This window comes from Fusarium mangiferae, assembly GCF_900044065.1.
Source record: "Fusarium mangiferae strain MRC7560 genome assembly, contig: FMAN_scaffold004, whole genome shotgun sequence".
NCBI lineage: Eukaryota > Fungi > Ascomycota > Sordariomycetes > Hypocreales > Nectriaceae > Fusarium > Fusarium mangiferae.
In genome coordinates this window covers 2,225,436-2,242,190 of record NW_024573924.1, presented here as the reverse complement: position 1 = coordinate 2,242,190, position 16,755 = coordinate 2,225,436, and the positions used below count along the sequence as shown (strand labels likewise).

Sequence of the window (16,755 nt, the reverse complement as noted above, 5' to 3'; positions counted from 1 at the left end):
GGTAAAGCTTCTAGACCGATTGAAAGAAGTATGATGCCTTCTAGACTTGACGGGATATTGCAGCAAGCCTCCATCCAGAGCAAGTTGCCGTCGACAAGGAACCTGACAATCAGTTTTCCCAATATCATAGGACCCTACACAAAGAATATCCATATGGTTAGCTTTTATCTAAGCCTTCATGCAGCTCTTGGCAAAGAAGATGCCTTCACTTCAAATGGTTCACACCGACTATAACACGGGCGGACCTAAGAAGCTATGGGGCGTAAAGCATCAATGACGGCATCGGCCCTATTTACTTCTTGAAACATAGTTCAACAAGGCGATGATATAGGCCCGGTTGCTACAGTTTGATCCATGGAAAGAGTCAAATATGGACTCCCGCCCCTTTCTTTCATTCCGGCCACAAACACAAGGATAGATAATATCTAATTGTTATCGCTAGAAAATCCCTTTGAACCTAGTACTTCTGAGGTTCTTTTCTCTCTGTCATTGCTTCATTATAATCCGAGTGAAATTCCGATAAGATCTCAGTATCTGTCTGCCAGTGCTAAGTACCTACCTCGACTTCCCGCACCATATACACTCTTTACCGATTCTTGGCATTGCGTAGGTACACTGGCAAGATATCCTCCGTCACTGGCAGACCGGCATCAGTGATTCACTGCCTAGGAATCCAGTTATTTTCATGGGTACCTTGGTCTTGAAATCTCAGAATCGACCTGCTCGAACTGTCTTTCCTTCCTTTCCTTTCCTTTCCTCTTCTTCACAAGAGCCACTTTTGCTACCAACGAAACCCCTACCACTGCGTCCTATCTTGGTTCATTCTGGATATTCTTTTTGAAGAAAAGAGAGGACAAAGTACTAATATTTTGCTACCGCCTTTTTTGCATTGCTTTTTGAAGGTGTGCTTTGGGCGCCATGGAGGACGACATTGCCATCGTAGGCATTGGTCTGCGATTCCCTGGCGATGCCTCTTCCCCAGAAGAACTTTGGAAAGTTCTGGAGCGTGGAGAGTCTCAGTGGTCTGAATTCCCCAAGGACCGTCTCAACATCGACGGGTACTATCATCCCAGCGGTGATCGACAGGGCAGTGTAAGTTAACGACAGCATACTTCTGATCGGTATGACATGGCTGAATTATATGACTTGGGCAGATTTCTTTCCGAGGAGCTCATTTCATCAAGGGCAATTTTGCTTCTTTTGATGCTTCCGTAAGTTTTGGCTCTGTGACTCGCAGTTGCTATAGTTACTCGGCTAACGTTGCCCTTTGCTCTAGTTCTTCTCGATTTCGGCGGAAGATGCCAAAGCTATCGACCCCCAACAACGAATTCTCCTCGAGGCTTCATACGAGGCACTTGAGAATGGTAAGTCGTCTACCAAGATACCTGTTCTGGTCGAAACTGACGATGGAACTTTAGCGGGAATCCGCAAAGAAGATATCGATGGCAGCGATGCGGCTGTGTATGTCGGTTCTTTTGTGAAAGGTAAGTATATCCACCATTTGCTGTAAATCCTCGCTGACTCTTAATTCTGCTAGACTACGAGCAAGTCTGTCTCCGGGATCCAGATTGGCAACCTCAGTACGCTGCTACTGGAAACGGCATTGCCATAATGGCAAATCGAATCTCGCACTTCTTCAACTTACATGGCCCCAGCATGACTATTGATACAGGCTGCAGTGGCAGTCTTGTATCTGTTCACCTTGCCTCACAGAGCCTTCGGGCAAAAGAGACGTCACTTGTAGGTGTAATACCCACCATTTCAATTCGTGCGTGGATGCTAACGAGTTTGTAGGCGATTGCCGCTGGGGCTGGTATGATTCTTACGCCCAATACTATGATGCCTATGACAGCTCTCAATTTCCTAAGCCCTGATGGCAAATGCTTCACTTTCGACTCTCGAGCCAATGGTTATGGTAGAGGCGAGGGTATCGGTGTTGTTGTCATGAAGCGTTTATCGGATGCCATTCGCGATAACGATACTATTCGTGCAGTTATTAGAGCAACAAAAGTCAACCAGGACGGCCATACGACAGGTAAAGTGGTTACTACTACGTCATAGCAGTGATACTAATAGTTGAAGGCATTACCCTTCCGAGCAAGGAGGCCCAAGTCGCCAACATCAAGTCTGTTTACGAGTCTGCCGGTATTGACTTCAGTCAAACAGGTTATGTTGAGTGCCACGGCACAGGAACCAAAGCTGGGGATTGGCGCGAACTAAAAGCCATTTCAGAGTCACTTTGCACGGTTCGCGGCATTGATAACCCCATTGTCGTCGGCTCTATCAAGCCTAACATTGGTCATCTCGAAGGCGCCGCTGGTGTAGCAGGCCTCATCAAGGGCGTTCTGACTCTAGAACATGCCAAAATTCCACCCAATATCAATTTCGAGAAGCCCAATCCTGATATTGACTTCAAAAAGTGGAAGGTCAAGGTTTGTAGCAGCATCTTACTGCACCCAACTATCGCTGACAATCATAGGTACCAACCGAACTGCTCGACTGGCCTGTTTCTGGCTTACGCCGTGTCAGTGTCAACTGCTTCGGTTTCGGAGGCACAAACGCCCATGTTATCATGGATGAGGCCCCTCGTTATCTGTCAGCGCGTGGGCTTAGGGGAAACCACAACTCTTTTGAGGCGACCACCTCTTGCCGCAGAACATCCAGTACCAAGGCAGTGTTCGAGCCTCAACTTTTTGTCTTTTCGTCCCACGACAAATTGGGTGTGCGGCGCATTATGGAATCACACATCCCGTACTTGGAGTCACAGGGGGAAGAAGACACAGCATTCTTGCACAACTATGCCTACACACTTGGCTCTCGCCGATCCAACCTTGAATGGAAGCATGCCGTGGTCGCGAAGTCTCGAGAGGAACTGATCGCCAAACTTCAGGTCATTGACGAATCCTCGTTCAAAAGAACATTAAAGAAGAAGCAGCCCAATATATGCTTTGTTTTCTGTGGACAGAGCGCTCAATTTGCGCAAATGGGTAAAGATCTTCTCCCCTTTGAGGCGTTCCGCGATGCGTTGGAAGCTGGTTCTCGATACATGAAGAACAAACTCGCCAGTGAATTCGACCTCCTGGAGGAAATTCTCAAAGACGAGGCCGAGACTCGAATATCTGACTCCAGAATCTCGCAACCCGCAACTACAGCTATTCAGATGGCTCTCGTGGACCTCTTGGATTCATTTCATATCAGTCCTAATTATGTCATTGGGCACTCCTCTGGGGAAATCGCAGCAGCCTACGCATCGGGTTCTCTCACCAAGGAAGAGGCTTGGGAGGTTGCTTATTATCGCGGACTCGTTGCTTCGTCCCTTACCATTGAACAAACTGGCACACAGGGCTCCATGATGGTGGTTGGCCTTTCCGTTGTTGATCTCGACGAAAGTTATGATGAGAAGAAGTACCCTTGCGAGCTTGCTTGTGTGAATGGTCCTCGGTCCGTGACATTATCTGGCAGGAAGGAAAATATCGAGGGTGCCTTCAAGGAACTTTATGCGAAAGGTATCTTCTGTCGCATTCTTCCCGTCAAGGTGGCCTATCATTCCTCGGACATGCTTAAGATCGAGAAAGAGTACAAGTCAGCTTTAGGATTGATTAATCCACGTCAGCACCGGCGATCAGTTACAATGTTCTCTTCCGTCACTGGAGAGAAAATTAACGGGCACGAGCTTGACAACAAGTACTGGGCTTTGAACCTGGTGTCCCCTGTCGTGTTCATGTCAGCTATGAGCACTATGCTGCAGCTCCCGTCCGACAAGTCCGCAGACATCATTGTTGAGCTAAGTCCCAGTTCAGCCCTGCGCTCGCCAGTTCTCGATATAATAACATTCTTTGGCTTTCCGAACCCGCCCAGATACAGCACTATTCTTGACCGAAAGACCCACGGCGCAATGTCGCTCTTAGGGACTGTGGCCGAGCTCTGGACATGTGGGTGTTACTTCGACATGGAAAAGGTTGTCACTCGAGGTTCTTATCAGATACCCCTTAAGCCTCTAGCTGATCTTCCACCTTATCCGTGGAATCACACCAGATCTTATTGGCACGAGTCTCATCTTGGTGAAGCAACACGATTCAGAGAATTTCCTCGTCAAGACCTGATCGGTGCTCCCACAGCTGATGCTATCTCCTTCGAACCTCGTTGGCGGGGTTTTCTCCGCATTGCTGAGAACCCCTGGATCCAAGATCATCAGATACAAAAGACGACCATCTACCCTGCTGCTGGCATGATCGCTATGGTCCTCCAAGGCGCCTGCCAGACCACAAAGGGCCGAGAGAACGTCCTTGGATATGAAATCATCAACATGCGTATCGAAAGAGCTATGATTGTCCCAACCACAGCACATGGACTGGAAATGGCCTTGAACTTCAAGAGTGTTCCTTGCACGTCTGTTCACAGTTTGCAAGATACTTCTTTTGAATTTTGCATCTATTCGAAGCAATTGAACTGTTCTTGGGAGCAGAACGCTACTGGCCGTATCGAGGTGCGATACAAGCGTGGGCATTGGAAGATTGCCTTTCAGAACCATCGCGAAGAGTTCGAGTTGCTCAAAGGGTCCTGCCTGGAACCAGTTGTACCTCGACAACTATATGAGCTTCTTGACATTGTGGGTATGAATTATGGTTCTATTTTCCAGAACATCATCCACATACGCAAGGGCAAGGGCGCGTGCGTCACCAAGATACGCATTCCTGACACGCGGTCCAAGATGCCTGCAAAGTTTGAGTATGGCCATCTGATTCATCCTGCAACTCTAGATTCCATATTTCAAACACCATTCGCTATCGAGAGTGAACCTATGGTACCATCTTTCATTGAGAGCATTTTTGTCTCGGCAGAGGTTTCCAGCGACATCAACAAGGAATTTGATGGTTACTCTACCGCCACTCGAGCTAGTGTTCGCGATGCAAGGGCAGATATTGCCATGTCCCAATCTGGCTGGGAACAGCCATCAGTCATAGTCCGTGGTCTCCATTTCACTGGCATCTCTGGATCATCCCGAGAAGGGGATGGGTTTCTTCCAAATAACCGCACTCTATGCACTCAGGTCTCGTGGATGGAAGACATCACTTGCTCGAAGACAGAACATGTGGAAGATTTTGTCAAAAAGCTCGCACATAAGCTGCCAGGACTATCTATTCTCCAAGTTGACGGTACGTCTGACATCACACAGAAGATTGTTAGTGCTTTGACGAGCCCCGAGGGGCAAAGACCTTGGCTTTCTCGTTACACTTTAGCTGAGACGAGCCCTGACGACAGAACCTCTGAGATTGCGTCCGTTTTTGCAGGAACTGCCGCCGAACCTTTCATCGAGAAAAGACCTGTAGATGGTTCAGAGCCTCTCCCTGACTATGACCTAATTCTTATTTGTTCTCGAAGTGAAATCGACATCGCCAGGCTCAGTTCTCACCTGAAACGTCCCGGCTATATCATGGAAAACTGTCCGGATGGAAACCCCGACCTCGATGAGATTGTCTCACATGATTACAACCAACTTGATGGCGAGAAAGTGGAGATCAAATTTAAGGTGAATCGCAAGAACCCAACTGAAGATAAGCTATCTGTCCATGATGTTGTCATCCTTCTGCCCGACAATCCTCCTTCAGAGACGCAATGGCTTGCGGGAAAGCTCATCGTGGAGCGCCAAGCCAGCGTACAAATGCGTACCATGCAACTCAATGAAGTCTTAAGCAATCTCTCAAGACTGAAGAACAAGATCATCATCTCTCTTCTCGACTTTTCAGCAGGATCCAATGCGGGTGCATCTATCTACAGCTGGACCGAGACAGAGTTCAAAGCTTTCCATAGTATTCATCAGGTGGCGAAGGGAATTCTCTGGATCTCCCGCAGTGCCCACATGGACCCGATGAATCCGAAAGGAGCTCCCGTCATCGCTCTTGCGCGCACACTCATGTCAGAAGAGTCCCTGAAAACATTTGTGACATTTGACTTGAGTTTGAGCACACCTCTGGATTCCTCATCGGCCGTCCAGAATATCAACAAGATCTTCCTTCAAGCATTCATGTCGGATGAAGGCTCTGGTCCACGTGAACTAGAGTATGCTGAGAGAGACGGCATGATTTGCGTCCCTCGGCTCGTCCCTATTGGGCCGCTAAATGATGTTGTTGAGAATGGCATTTCTAGCAAGATCACTCGGGTATCATTCCATGGCTACCCACGTCATCTGAAGCTTCATGTCTCAAAACCCGGCCTCACAGATGATAGCTTGATATTTACTGCTGGGACAAGATATGCTCCTCAGCCTAGGGAAGTTGAAGTCATATTCGAAAGCGCACCTCTCGACTTCATCGACTTGGAGACCGCCATGGGAAAAACCTTAGAATCTGAGGTCGGATCTGAAATACGCGGCCGCATCGGCCGAATTGGCCGCAACGTTTCTGGATTCATGACGGGTGATCTTGTGAGCGGTCTTGTGACTAGTGGCTCCGTTCAAAGTAATGTGAACATAGACAGTCGCTTTGTGTCAAAGTGGTCATCTCGTCTTTCCTTCAGTCATTTCGTTAATGCCTTTCATTGTTTCGATAAGGTTGGAAGACTTGGTGGAGGAAAATCAGTTCTTATTCATGCTGGAGCCAGCGGGGTCGGGATGGCTGCTATCAAAGTAGCCTTTGCACTCTCTGCCGAGGTGTTTGCGACCGTCATGGGACCAAATTCAGAAAAACAACGAACTTTTCTGGAAGAAGCCGGCGTAAAGAAGGCAAATATCGTCAACGCTGACTCGGATCTCTTTACTACAGTTGTCCGTAATCGTTCGGGACACGGGGTTGATCTCGTCTACAACCCTACACAGAGACACATCGAAGACAATTTCAAGTGCGTTCGCCGAGGTATGTTCAGCTTCTCTCCTGCAGCTGCATATTCACTGACTTCTTACAGGGGGTATTGTCGTGCAGTTTTCCTGCAGATTGCCAAGTCCTCCACCAGTTCACGTTCTGTCTTCTGATGTTTCGCTCGTCAACTTTGACCTGCAAAATATGTTGAAGTATGATGCAGACTACGTGGGGGAGCTGGTAAAGGAGCTCTGTATACGGGTTGAGAGTAGCTCTGATGATTTGGGGAATGACCTGCCACTTCCTGTGCCAATCACCAACATCGATATCAACAGGATCAAGAAAGCATTCGAACTCATCGAGAAGGATCCCTTTTTTGGGCTCGTTTCTATCACCGGGGGCCCTGATGCCACGCCTCAGGTTGATATGGCTATCAAGAAGACTATCAAGCCGTTGCATCAAGCCTTGTCGGGTACTGATACCTACCTACTTGCAGGCGGTTTGGGCGGCCTTGGTCGTAGTATCTGCGAATTACTGATTAGAAATGGTGCTCGGCACATTGCCTTTCTCTCACGGACCGGTACCTCTTCTGAAGCCTCTCAGCGATTTTTTAAATACCTCTGCAATGAGGGTATTGACGCTCGGGTATACATGGTTGATATCTGCGATGCCGAAGCTCTCACGAAGATAATCAAGGAAGAGATATGTCAAGAAATGCCACCTATCAAGGGAGTCTTTCAGTGTGCCGCGACTATCAAAGATTCGATTTTCTCAAACATGACATATTCTGACTGGACCGAGGCAATCAGGCCAAAAACAAGCGGATCAGATAACCTAGTTCGAGCGATCTCGGCGATCTCAGAGGACCCCTTCTTCATCTTCCTTGCCAGCTCTGCGGGAGTTATTGGTAATCGTGGCCAAGCCAACTACGCTGCGGGTAACTGTTTTGAAGATGCCCTCGCCCTCAACCTCCGCCTCGAAGGAAAGCATGCCGTGTCCATCGATCTCGGGCCTGTTCTCGGTGCAGGAATGCTTGCGGATGATGAGGAGATTCTTGACATTCTCCGAGCCAGTGGGTTCTATGGTATCCGCCACGAAGATTTTCTTACCATGATCACGCACGCGATCACTGCTGAGATTTTCCCCGAAACTCCCATGCCTGGTCGCGTCATTATGGGCATTGGCTCTGGCGGTCTTATTAGACAGAATCAACCAGCTGACCCATACTGGTCTCGTACTGCTCTCTATAGCTACCTCAATCTGGTGGACACCTCAAACCCCGACCTGAGAGTGGTTGATGCTTCAAACGACTTTGATTTGAAGTCCCTTCTTTCACGTTGCTCTAGCACAGATGTAGCTGCAGAAATAGTCACCACTGGTCTTTCTCTCATGCTTTCCAAGGCCATGAACATGCTTCCTGAGGAAATTGACACTGGGAAGCCTCCCAATGTCTACGGTGTTGACTCCCTGGTTGCCGTTGGTGTCCGAAACTGGGTTGTCACCAACTGTGGTGTCGAGGTCTCGGTTTTCGAAGTTTTGAGTGACAAAACAGTGGCTGAGCTAGCAGGAGAAATCGCTAGACGAGGCGGTTTTGGAGACGAGGATAAATGAGGAATGTTGTAGGACTGGTAACAGAGACAGCGGGGATTTTGAGTGTATATATGCTGGAGTCAAGAAGGCTCTAGATTTCCTTTTCGTGATTTGAGGGAAAGCAGCAGACAGGGCTGGATTTTGAGGGTTTAGACATACAATTCAGGGACTCCTTTGCAGTATGTATTATAGTTGTATAATGCACAAAGCTCTAGAAATCTCTGTTCAATCGGTCGTGGCTTATGCTGGTGTTGTAAAGGGCTAGCAGGTTAGAAGACGAAACCTGCAATTATAAGCAATAGTTTAGGTGACTCTGAGATACAGTTAGGCACCCCGATTTGACTCTTATCAGAATTTTCAATTGGTAATTTCTAGCATGAGAGAAGGTCATAATGGGGTCTTTTCACTGTGTTTCATTCAGTAAGGCAAGTGCAACCAACCTCTGACCCCTGACCTCAGCAGTGATTAACTCAACACCACCATAAGCACATCATTCCAAGCAAACCCGACGTGACAAAAAGAACCAAAAACATGTTCAAATAGAAAGACAAAGAATGAGCTTCCAAAAATGAGCAAAAAACAATGCGTAATCTGGGAATCGAACCCAGGGCTCCCCGACGCTGCTCGAATGGCAACGGAGAATTTTACCACTAAACCAATTACGCTTTGTTATGGAACGGTGCCATTATTCGCCTAAATGAAGGCTATTTGCAGCTGCTGCTAACCTAACGATTCATGGATTCCCGAGAACTATCATTCAGTACCAAAACATTCAGGTATCCGGGCAGTCTCTCTCTGCATTCCTTGACCTATATCATTCTTGTGTACTAATGTCTTTATTGCCATCTCCTTCGTCGAAAATTGTTGCCTCTCAAACACGTCGTTCCCATTCAAGGCTGCCAAACTGCCTCGATAATGCTCATCCTACATCCCTCCGGTCTGCTTACACCCTTTAAAAGATATATCAGTATACACGGCAGTCAGAGGCAAAGCGTTTCGGTGACTTACTTTGAACACGAAGCGCTCGTCGGCAGCCCTAAAGAGCTCTTCAAACTCCTTTTCTGTCCGCTCTTGGGCATTCAACAAGGTCAACATCAACAGGTCCATACTCCGCATGACTTTTTCATCCCAGTAGTTTTCAGCCCCCGGCTCACGGAGACAATGATCGTTAATTATGATACGCGCACCCGGTTTGAGAGCTGGGACTAGGTTTTTGAGGATCTTGACGGCATATGGGGTTGAGTAGTTATGGAGTATCCAGCGGAAGTAGTACGCTTGGTTGTGTTAGTAAGGGGGGGAAACTCGAGGAGTAAATTGTGTCAATCTCACCATCGGCATCCTTGACTGGCTGCTCAGTAAAGAAATCATGGACCTGAAGAGATATGCGTTGAGCTACCTCTTGATCTGCGCATATCGGCTCTGGGGCGCTGCTGATTGTCTTTGCTAAATCTTGCACCACGAATTTCATGTTATCCCATTTCTTGGCTAGATCGACGCACACGAAGCCATGGGAACCACCGACATCCACCAATGTGCCTTTGTTGTTGTTGATTTCGGAAAAGTCGTAGCTATCGACGAGGTAGCGAACCTCATAGCCCTCGCCGCCTGTCAGGCTTGCCATAGCCTCTGCAAATCGCTTTCCTCTGGGAGGGTCTTTGCCGAATGTTGCAAACATCGGCTCTTTATCCACTGTCCCCCATGCATAGTTGAAGCCGGTCCGTGTGAGTGAGGTCGCCTCTGGGTCGGCACGAAGAGCCTCCAAGGTATGGGCCCCGGCTGGTAGGAAATCCTCTCCATTCAACCCTACCCAGGCTTGGAGACTGGCGTCCTGAGCAAGCATCTTTGATGCGGCAGTGTGTGCTATGAACCCCGGCGTCGGCTCCTGGAAAATCTTATTTGTCATAGCATGACGAAGAGCGCGAGCCAGGTTTATGCGATCCAGTCCAGTCTTGCTTTGGAGTTCCGCCAAAGCAATAGATCCCTCCAGAGGTACGAGATTGGCTATTCAGGATTAGATATGAAGACAAAATCAGGTTTGGTGAGCTCACGAATTCCATAGCTGTTCAATATGTGGAGGCTCAAGGCGTCAAGATACTTTTCGTGTTAGTACTTGGGCCAATGCACAGGCGGCAAGCTTACACTCCATATGCCCCATCTGACAGTTTCTCTGGGTCCCCGAACAAGAAGCTCGAGCTGTTTGGTTGCAGAGGAGATCTCTATGCGACTTTTCTGTATATCATCCGGCAGCTTTGGGAGATCTCCAGGGGCATTGACATCGAAACCCAAGTCCTGAAGACCATTGGCCTTGAAATACCCATCGAGCTTTTCCGTCTCTTCAGTAATTTTCCTAGCTAGCTGCACCATGAGAGATGTGTCCAGGCTTTGCGGGCTCTGCGAATGGGACGAAATGTGTGATTCAGCCATGTTGAACAAGTGAAATGGTCGTGTTCCCTAGTCCTTGTTGCAAAGCGACGTGGGGATGCGCGGTTTTATACATCATTGTTGTCCATCATGGCCCCAATTTGACTCTAGACCTTAGACTATGATCATGACCAATGCGGGTACAAACAAGGTAGCGAGGATACATGAGCTGTTCTGCTCAAGGCATGGGCGGCATGAACAAGTCTACCCACCCGCACCCACTATCATTCCTCAAAACGCCAGTGGAACATGTGGCGAGGTGCGTAAAGCCTGAATTCCGCGCTTGGTTCTAAAGTCGTCATGATTGGTGTGTGTCCTGCAAGCTGTGGTTTTAATCCCTGAAGGTCGAGTCGAGACATGGCCTGGGAGCTCTACAGTACATTAAATGCTGGGGTGCGTAGTTACGATAACACAGGTTTGGTTAGATTAAAAATATGTTCCTAGTTTCTCCACAAGCTAGCACGGAAGCTAGCAAGTGCTGGTACTGGTGGCACGAAGCTTGGCTGCATAAGTAAATCTACTACAAGCCGTCATCCTCCGTCAAAAACACCAAGCGTCTTTCGCGGAGCTTTTGGGTCGTGCAGTCTTGTTCCCTAATAATCGCACGTCTGGAACGGAAACGCCTGCTCCTCTGCATCGTGGGGAAGTTCTCCTGTCCTATGTAGAAATGTTTCGTGCATCAACAACAGCTGAGGACCCATGACCGACAGGCATGTTTCATGTAGAACCCTGGACGAAAATCAAGAAATCACGTGCAATCTTCAGTTGTTGACTGAACTTCTGTGTCCAGAATATCTGTCCAACAAGCTGCACTTGCTGTGGGTGATCAATCTTTTCGACCCCAGTCGTCGTCCAGATTGATGTGTCCGTATGATGGCAAAGGTTGATTAATCAGATGTCGAGGCCAAATACCTCAGTGCTAGCGCTCTTTTCTCATTGAGGCTTGGCCATAGACAGCCAAGACCACGACCAGTTCTATCGGGTAGATAGCATAGCGTCCGCCTCCATTCCATCTTGCATCCTTAGCGGCCACACGATACCTTGCACCATAATAGGGCTGTCGACTTGGTATGTCCTTGTAATTTCTTTGAACGCGTGGTGACTTTGATTCGTTTGTGTACTCTGATTCTGTTCGACGATTTAGTATGGCTTTTGCCCATAGACAATGTGCATAGGCATATACAAAAGGGACGTATGGTCGCTATACGCCCTTCGCACATCGACAAGAAACACCTCAATCTGCTCGCGACTCCAGCCCATGCCCCTTGACATGGGGCCCAATGCGATTGCTTGTAAGCCATCCGTCAGTATGGTGCGCCAGTACAGTCCGACAGTCTTAAGCACTTGATTCTTGGGCCAAGTCCCAAGAGGCACATGGAATATCCGTTCCGTGACGTTCACGAAGCCAGCTGCCTGCATTTTTGTAGCCAGTTTACCTCCTGCTGCCGCAGGGAAGTCTACGCCAAGCTGTGCTAATCCCTCATTAATGTATGTCCAATACTGTGCGACTGGGTGCTCGTGTGGCGGGACAGCGTCTCCTGTTCTTGCATGGTGGGGATAATGATGAATTTCTTGGAGTTCCATCCAGCCTCCAGGCTTGATATGCCTGAGATCGTGTAAGTACAATCCAAGGATCTGGCTCTGACAGAGTTGACACTTACTGGAGAGCATTACTAAAAAGTTGAGGCCAGTCTTTAATGCCTTGAACTGTGTGCCGAGAGTGTACATAGTCAAAATGATTCTGAGGATGAAGCCAAGGAGACTCAACATCGTCAACCATGAAGTGAACATTGGGCGGCAACCATGTCGGTTGGATGGGTGATAAATCGATGCCTAGGACATGAGCACTGGGGTATTGTTCTCCCACTATTGTACTATTAGTTACTGAGACGAAAATGAAAAGAGAATTGGCCTTACTTTCGATTGCCCAGATTCCTGTGCCAGTTCCAATATCAAGTATGTTTTGCGGATTTTCGTCTATTGGCGCAAAATGTAATTTCTGGCCCGAGAGAAGTCTCACCATTGCATGTTTCATGTCCTCCCTCTCTTGTTCTATGTCGTCGTTGGGGAAGTTGTAGGCACCGGCCCGGAAGCTATGGTAGCGACGACCATTCTCAAACATGTAGTCCCGAACAGACGACCCGATGGATGTACTTGCAGTGCTCATATTGTCGCTCCCGTATCCGGCATCAGATCCGGCATCACCTATGGAACTGTATTCGTCACTATCGGCAACAATGTTGTCTTCCGCCTGTGCAAAAGCTTGTCGAGACATGGCTTCTTGCTCCGTAACTGACAGTCCTGGAAACATGGAGACACCATTGGGGTGAGTAAGAGGAGACGTGATGGGTCGATGCTGGTTCTCTGTATCTGAACTTGGGGAGCCTGGCGTACGACTAACTCCATACACGTCTTTGAAGATGTCGAAGGGTTTTGCTGGTTGCAATGGGAGCTCAGTGCTGCCGCCAGGAGTTCTCTGTTCGGCAATGCCGGCTCCAGATGGAACTGATATGCTTGCTTTGGCATTCGCTTGATCGCTGGCCTCTGATTGTTTAGCATCAATTGGCTTGCCATCGTGTTTCGTAGTGTCTCCTCGGGTAGAAGGCGGGAATGCCTGTGTCTGGCTCTGTGGTTCTGGGTCCATCTTATTCCAGAACGAACAAGAGCCGGGAGGAAGACGGATATAACCAAAGAGCAATAGTCTGTTTGGTGTTCTTTGTGACTCCGAAAGAACAGCTCTGGAGTGAAGTGAAATATATGCTATGATAATTGCAACACAGGGAGTGTTTAATGACGATTCTCTGAATTTTGCCAAGGGGGGGGCAATTGGAGAGGCGGTCGAAAGTGTTGTAGTCTTCCGATGACGAAGCAAGGTTGTTTTAGGGTCGACCAAGGCAAGTTTGGTACGGAGCAGGGTGATCTGAATACAGGGGGCTCCCTTTGGAAATTTGAGCACAGTAATTGAACCAGACGGGGGTTTTGCTTTCAAGGCCACATCAACAAGATGATCGAAGATAGATCCAAGACGATGGATTCAAGCGCAGAAGCATCTGTAGATGGAGAAGGGAGACTTTACGAGGCGCGTCCTGCAATGGATAAAGGCAGCGGGCAGGTAAGGTAGGTAGGTAGGTAGGTAGGTAGGTAGGTAGGGTCGGTTGACTTACATTGAGCTTGTGGGGCTGTAGTGGCAGGTGGCAGGCGGTAGCGTTGATTTCTTAACCCAAGCGCCAGTGAGGTTGTCCACACCCGCCCCGACGGCGATCCAACCATCCATTGTATCACACTAATAAATCAAGGCGCGGCACAGATCGTGCCAAGAGGTCGGGTGGCAGATTACCGCCATGCCAATTAGAATTAGAAAGCGAGAGACTGTTCCAGCCAGGCTGCCAGGCGCCCCCTTAGTACGGAACTCTATCATTTGGCTCTGTACTACCAGTGAACTACGCTGGCGATAGAAGTTCTAGCCATCACAAACAAGCACGATGCACTTGAGTACCCAAATTCGAAGAAGTCAAAACAAAGAATAGGCATGACTTGGTAATTTTCGAGGGGGGCTCCAAGTGCATTGTTAGCCATGGATCCATTACCAGCTTCGGTATCGAGGTCGGTAAAAAGCAAGCAAACCAACGGATCCCAACCAACGACAGCGCACCTACTATACTATGCCTGGGGGCAACCAACGTAGTGCGACAAATGAGCGAAACCGCTCATAAATGATACGTCAGACCGAATTTCTATTCGGGGTCGGGGTGCAGGACTGCTCCGCGACAAATGGTCCGAGGGATAACATCGCGATATGATGGCCTTCTGGCTTATAAAATGGAAATAATATTTAATACTCCGTAGTAGATATCCAATTGCATTGTTGTGTCAGGGCAGCCAGGGTGGGCTTAGCAAGGTGCTAAGTTAGTTTGTGTCCACCTTGGGAGAGGCTTCGCAGAATGCCTACCACCCATGGCTAACTCAATTCTATGCCAACAGTATAACGTCATCCATATCGAACCGAGGCACTTGTTGTGGGTGATCTCTCGATAGGTTGCCATTATTAACCCTCAAGATGCCCCAATCCAGGTTCGTTCACTGTGTTGGAAGCCCATCTTTCAATCCAGATGAACTCATTGAGGATGCCGACCGTCAGAGAGAGGCCTTGAACCACCTGTTGAAAAATGATCTCTTCAACGCCAGTCGAGTGCTTTTCCAACTCCCTGATCCGGATCCCTATACATACCATGCCGTGGCAAGTGTGAAACTTGCCCAGGTCCAGTCAGTAGTCAACCTTGGAGGTGTCAACGGATTACACGCGTGGTATCGCAATGAAGATGGCTCACCTGTAAGAACTTACCTATGGGCAATGTCCGAGGAGTGATAATTTGTGAAACTAACATACATGTAGAGAGAGCCGCCTCCTCAAGCTGACATTGAGGCATACACCTCTATCTTCAGACCATCAACAGCTACTGCTGCGTTTCTCAAGAATCTAGGAACAAATGCTAAGAAGGATTCCATAAGGCGTGAAGTCGCAGCCAACCTTGAGAGCAAGCGGTATCTGCACCCTGGGCTTGTAACGAAACTCACTATCCCCAAGAGCAAGAAGCCGCCCAGCGCAAATCCCTATCTCGACTTCTGGATGTGGTCATGTCACTCTCTTGAATGGTGCGGCCCTTGCCTGGCATCAGAACGTGTCCCAATGTCCCATCATGTTCTTCCAATTTTCATGCATCACTTTGGCTGCGCAACACCAACTCACGAGAGCCTGGCTATCCTGAAAATTCTGTCTGACAGGCGCCCGATTGTCGACATCGGTTCTGGCAATGGTTATTGGTCCTATATGCTCCGACGCTACGGCCTCACAGTGCATGCGGTGGATAACATGCAGAGCGAATGGAGAGTCAACTGGGTCAACGACACAATCATATCGGACGGCGCGAAGTGGTTACGCAAGAATTCGAACGGTGAAGGCATGGTTCTCTTGCTTGTGTATCCTGTTGTTGGTGGAGGTGTTGGTGGCGGCATTGAGGGAGAATTTACGCGGAAACTGGTTTCTGCCTTTGGCGGCGACACTATCGCAGTAGTGGGCACGCAGAATCGGAACGGTTACACAGGATTCAAGGGAGTCACCATGGATGAGTTCATGGCGAAGGAACATGAGGATTGGACTATGGTAGTAAAGATAGCGTTGCCATCCTTTCCTGGGAAGGATGAAGCGTTATATGTCTTCCAGCGAGGTGAACGAGTGCCGCAAGAATAGATTTAGATGATCTCAGATGATTCGCGGCCATGATAGGAACTTTCTCAAGACGAATGCCTCGTCTCAGCAGGGGTTTCGACCCATGGTTCTGACCTACCTATCGACCAAACACGGGCAGTGGTGCAGAGAACACAACATCACAGCATTCAACTTTCTTACACTGCCTCGCAATGGTCAACCGAATAGGTAATCAATAAAACACATTTGGATCCTCCAATCCAGTCCAGTCACATCATGTTTCTTCCTCGTTCTCACCTGCATCTGCCCCGCAAGAACGGGACAATACGTTGTTCTCAGCCTCTGTGACAGCCACCACCAAACCCCAGCAAGCGGCACGGTGAACGCTCTTAGCGCTCGGGGTCCCCCGATCTCCCTCCATTGAGCCCCTCAGCAACTGTTTAACTGGTCTGCCCTGTGGGCATTTCTTTCGCTTCCCTGTGTGACCCATGTCCTTCTGGCCCTATGACGATCTCTCCGGCCCCCTTCGTCCACTAATAAGAGAATATTCCAAGAGCTCCAGGTCCAAGCACAGCAGGAGTAGGCACCGTAGCTACGCATGTATGTATGGATGTTGCTGCAGGTCAGGTCTCATTCAGCCCCTCCATTCTCCCGGTCCGCCCGCCATTGACGCACAAGGCGGCGTGTGACCATTTAATAAATGCTGAGTTTACTGCTCAATTGGGCATCTTCTCTCGAACTTGT

At 48.7% G+C, this 16,755-nt stretch overlaps 4 protein-coding genes and 1 non-coding gene across 5 annotated transcripts; 2 read left to right on the top strand and 3 right to left on the bottom strand.

Annotated features, from left to right (window-relative positions):
- Positions 1 to 918: 918 nt before the first annotated feature.
- FMAN_09265 (polyketide synthase) lies at positions 919 to 8,405 on the top strand (the record flags this gene model as incomplete). Its single annotated transcript, XM_041830087.1, has 9 exons — positions 919 to 1,092; positions 1,155 to 1,211; positions 1,277 to 1,364; positions 1,419 to 1,484; positions 1,538 to 1,740; positions 1,795 to 2,035; positions 2,083 to 2,432; positions 2,480 to 6,851; positions 6,901 to 8,405. 9 exons carry the CDS (start codon positions 919 to 921, stop codon positions 8,403 to 8,405), a joined length of 7,056 nt encoding a protein of 2,351 aa, XP_041680785.1.
- Positions 8,406 to 8,967: 562 nt separating this feature from the next.
- On the bottom strand, positions 8,968 to 9,049 carry tRNA. The gene is given in 2 exon segments: positions 8,968 to 9,002; positions 9,014 to 9,049. It is a non-coding gene; the product is annotated as a tRNA-Gly (tRNA).
- Positions 9,050 to 9,274: 225 nt separating this feature from the next.
- On the bottom strand, positions 9,275 to 10,808 carry FMAN_09264 (uncharacterized protein; the record flags this gene model as incomplete). Its single annotated transcript, XM_041830085.1, has 5 exons — positions 9,275 to 9,334; positions 9,393 to 9,658; positions 9,714 to 10,385; positions 10,433 to 10,478; positions 10,524 to 10,808. 5 exons carry the CDS (start codon positions 10,806 to 10,808, stop codon positions 9,275 to 9,277), a joined length of 1,329 nt encoding a protein of 442 aa, XP_041680784.1.
- Positions 10,809 to 11,945: 1,137 nt separating this feature from the next.
- On the bottom strand, positions 11,946 to 13,449 carry FMAN_09263 (uncharacterized protein; the record flags this gene model as incomplete). Its single annotated transcript, XM_041830084.1, has 3 exons — positions 11,946 to 12,411; positions 12,467 to 12,671; positions 12,723 to 13,449. 3 exons carry the CDS (start codon positions 13,447 to 13,449, stop codon positions 11,946 to 11,948), a joined length of 1,398 nt encoding a protein of 465 aa, XP_041680783.1.
- A 1,413-nt stretch (positions 13,450 to 14,862) lies between these two features.
- On the top strand, positions 14,863 to 16,053 carry FMAN_09262 (uncharacterized protein; the record flags this gene model as incomplete). The annotated part of the gene is made up of 2 exons (XM_041830083.1): positions 14,863 to 15,135; positions 15,199 to 16,053. The coding sequence occupies 2 exons, from the start codon at positions 14,863 to 14,865 to the stop codon at positions 16,051 to 16,053; spliced, it is 1,128 nt and encodes a 375-aa protein (XP_041680782.1).
- Positions 16,054 to 16,755: the final 702 nt, after the last annotated feature.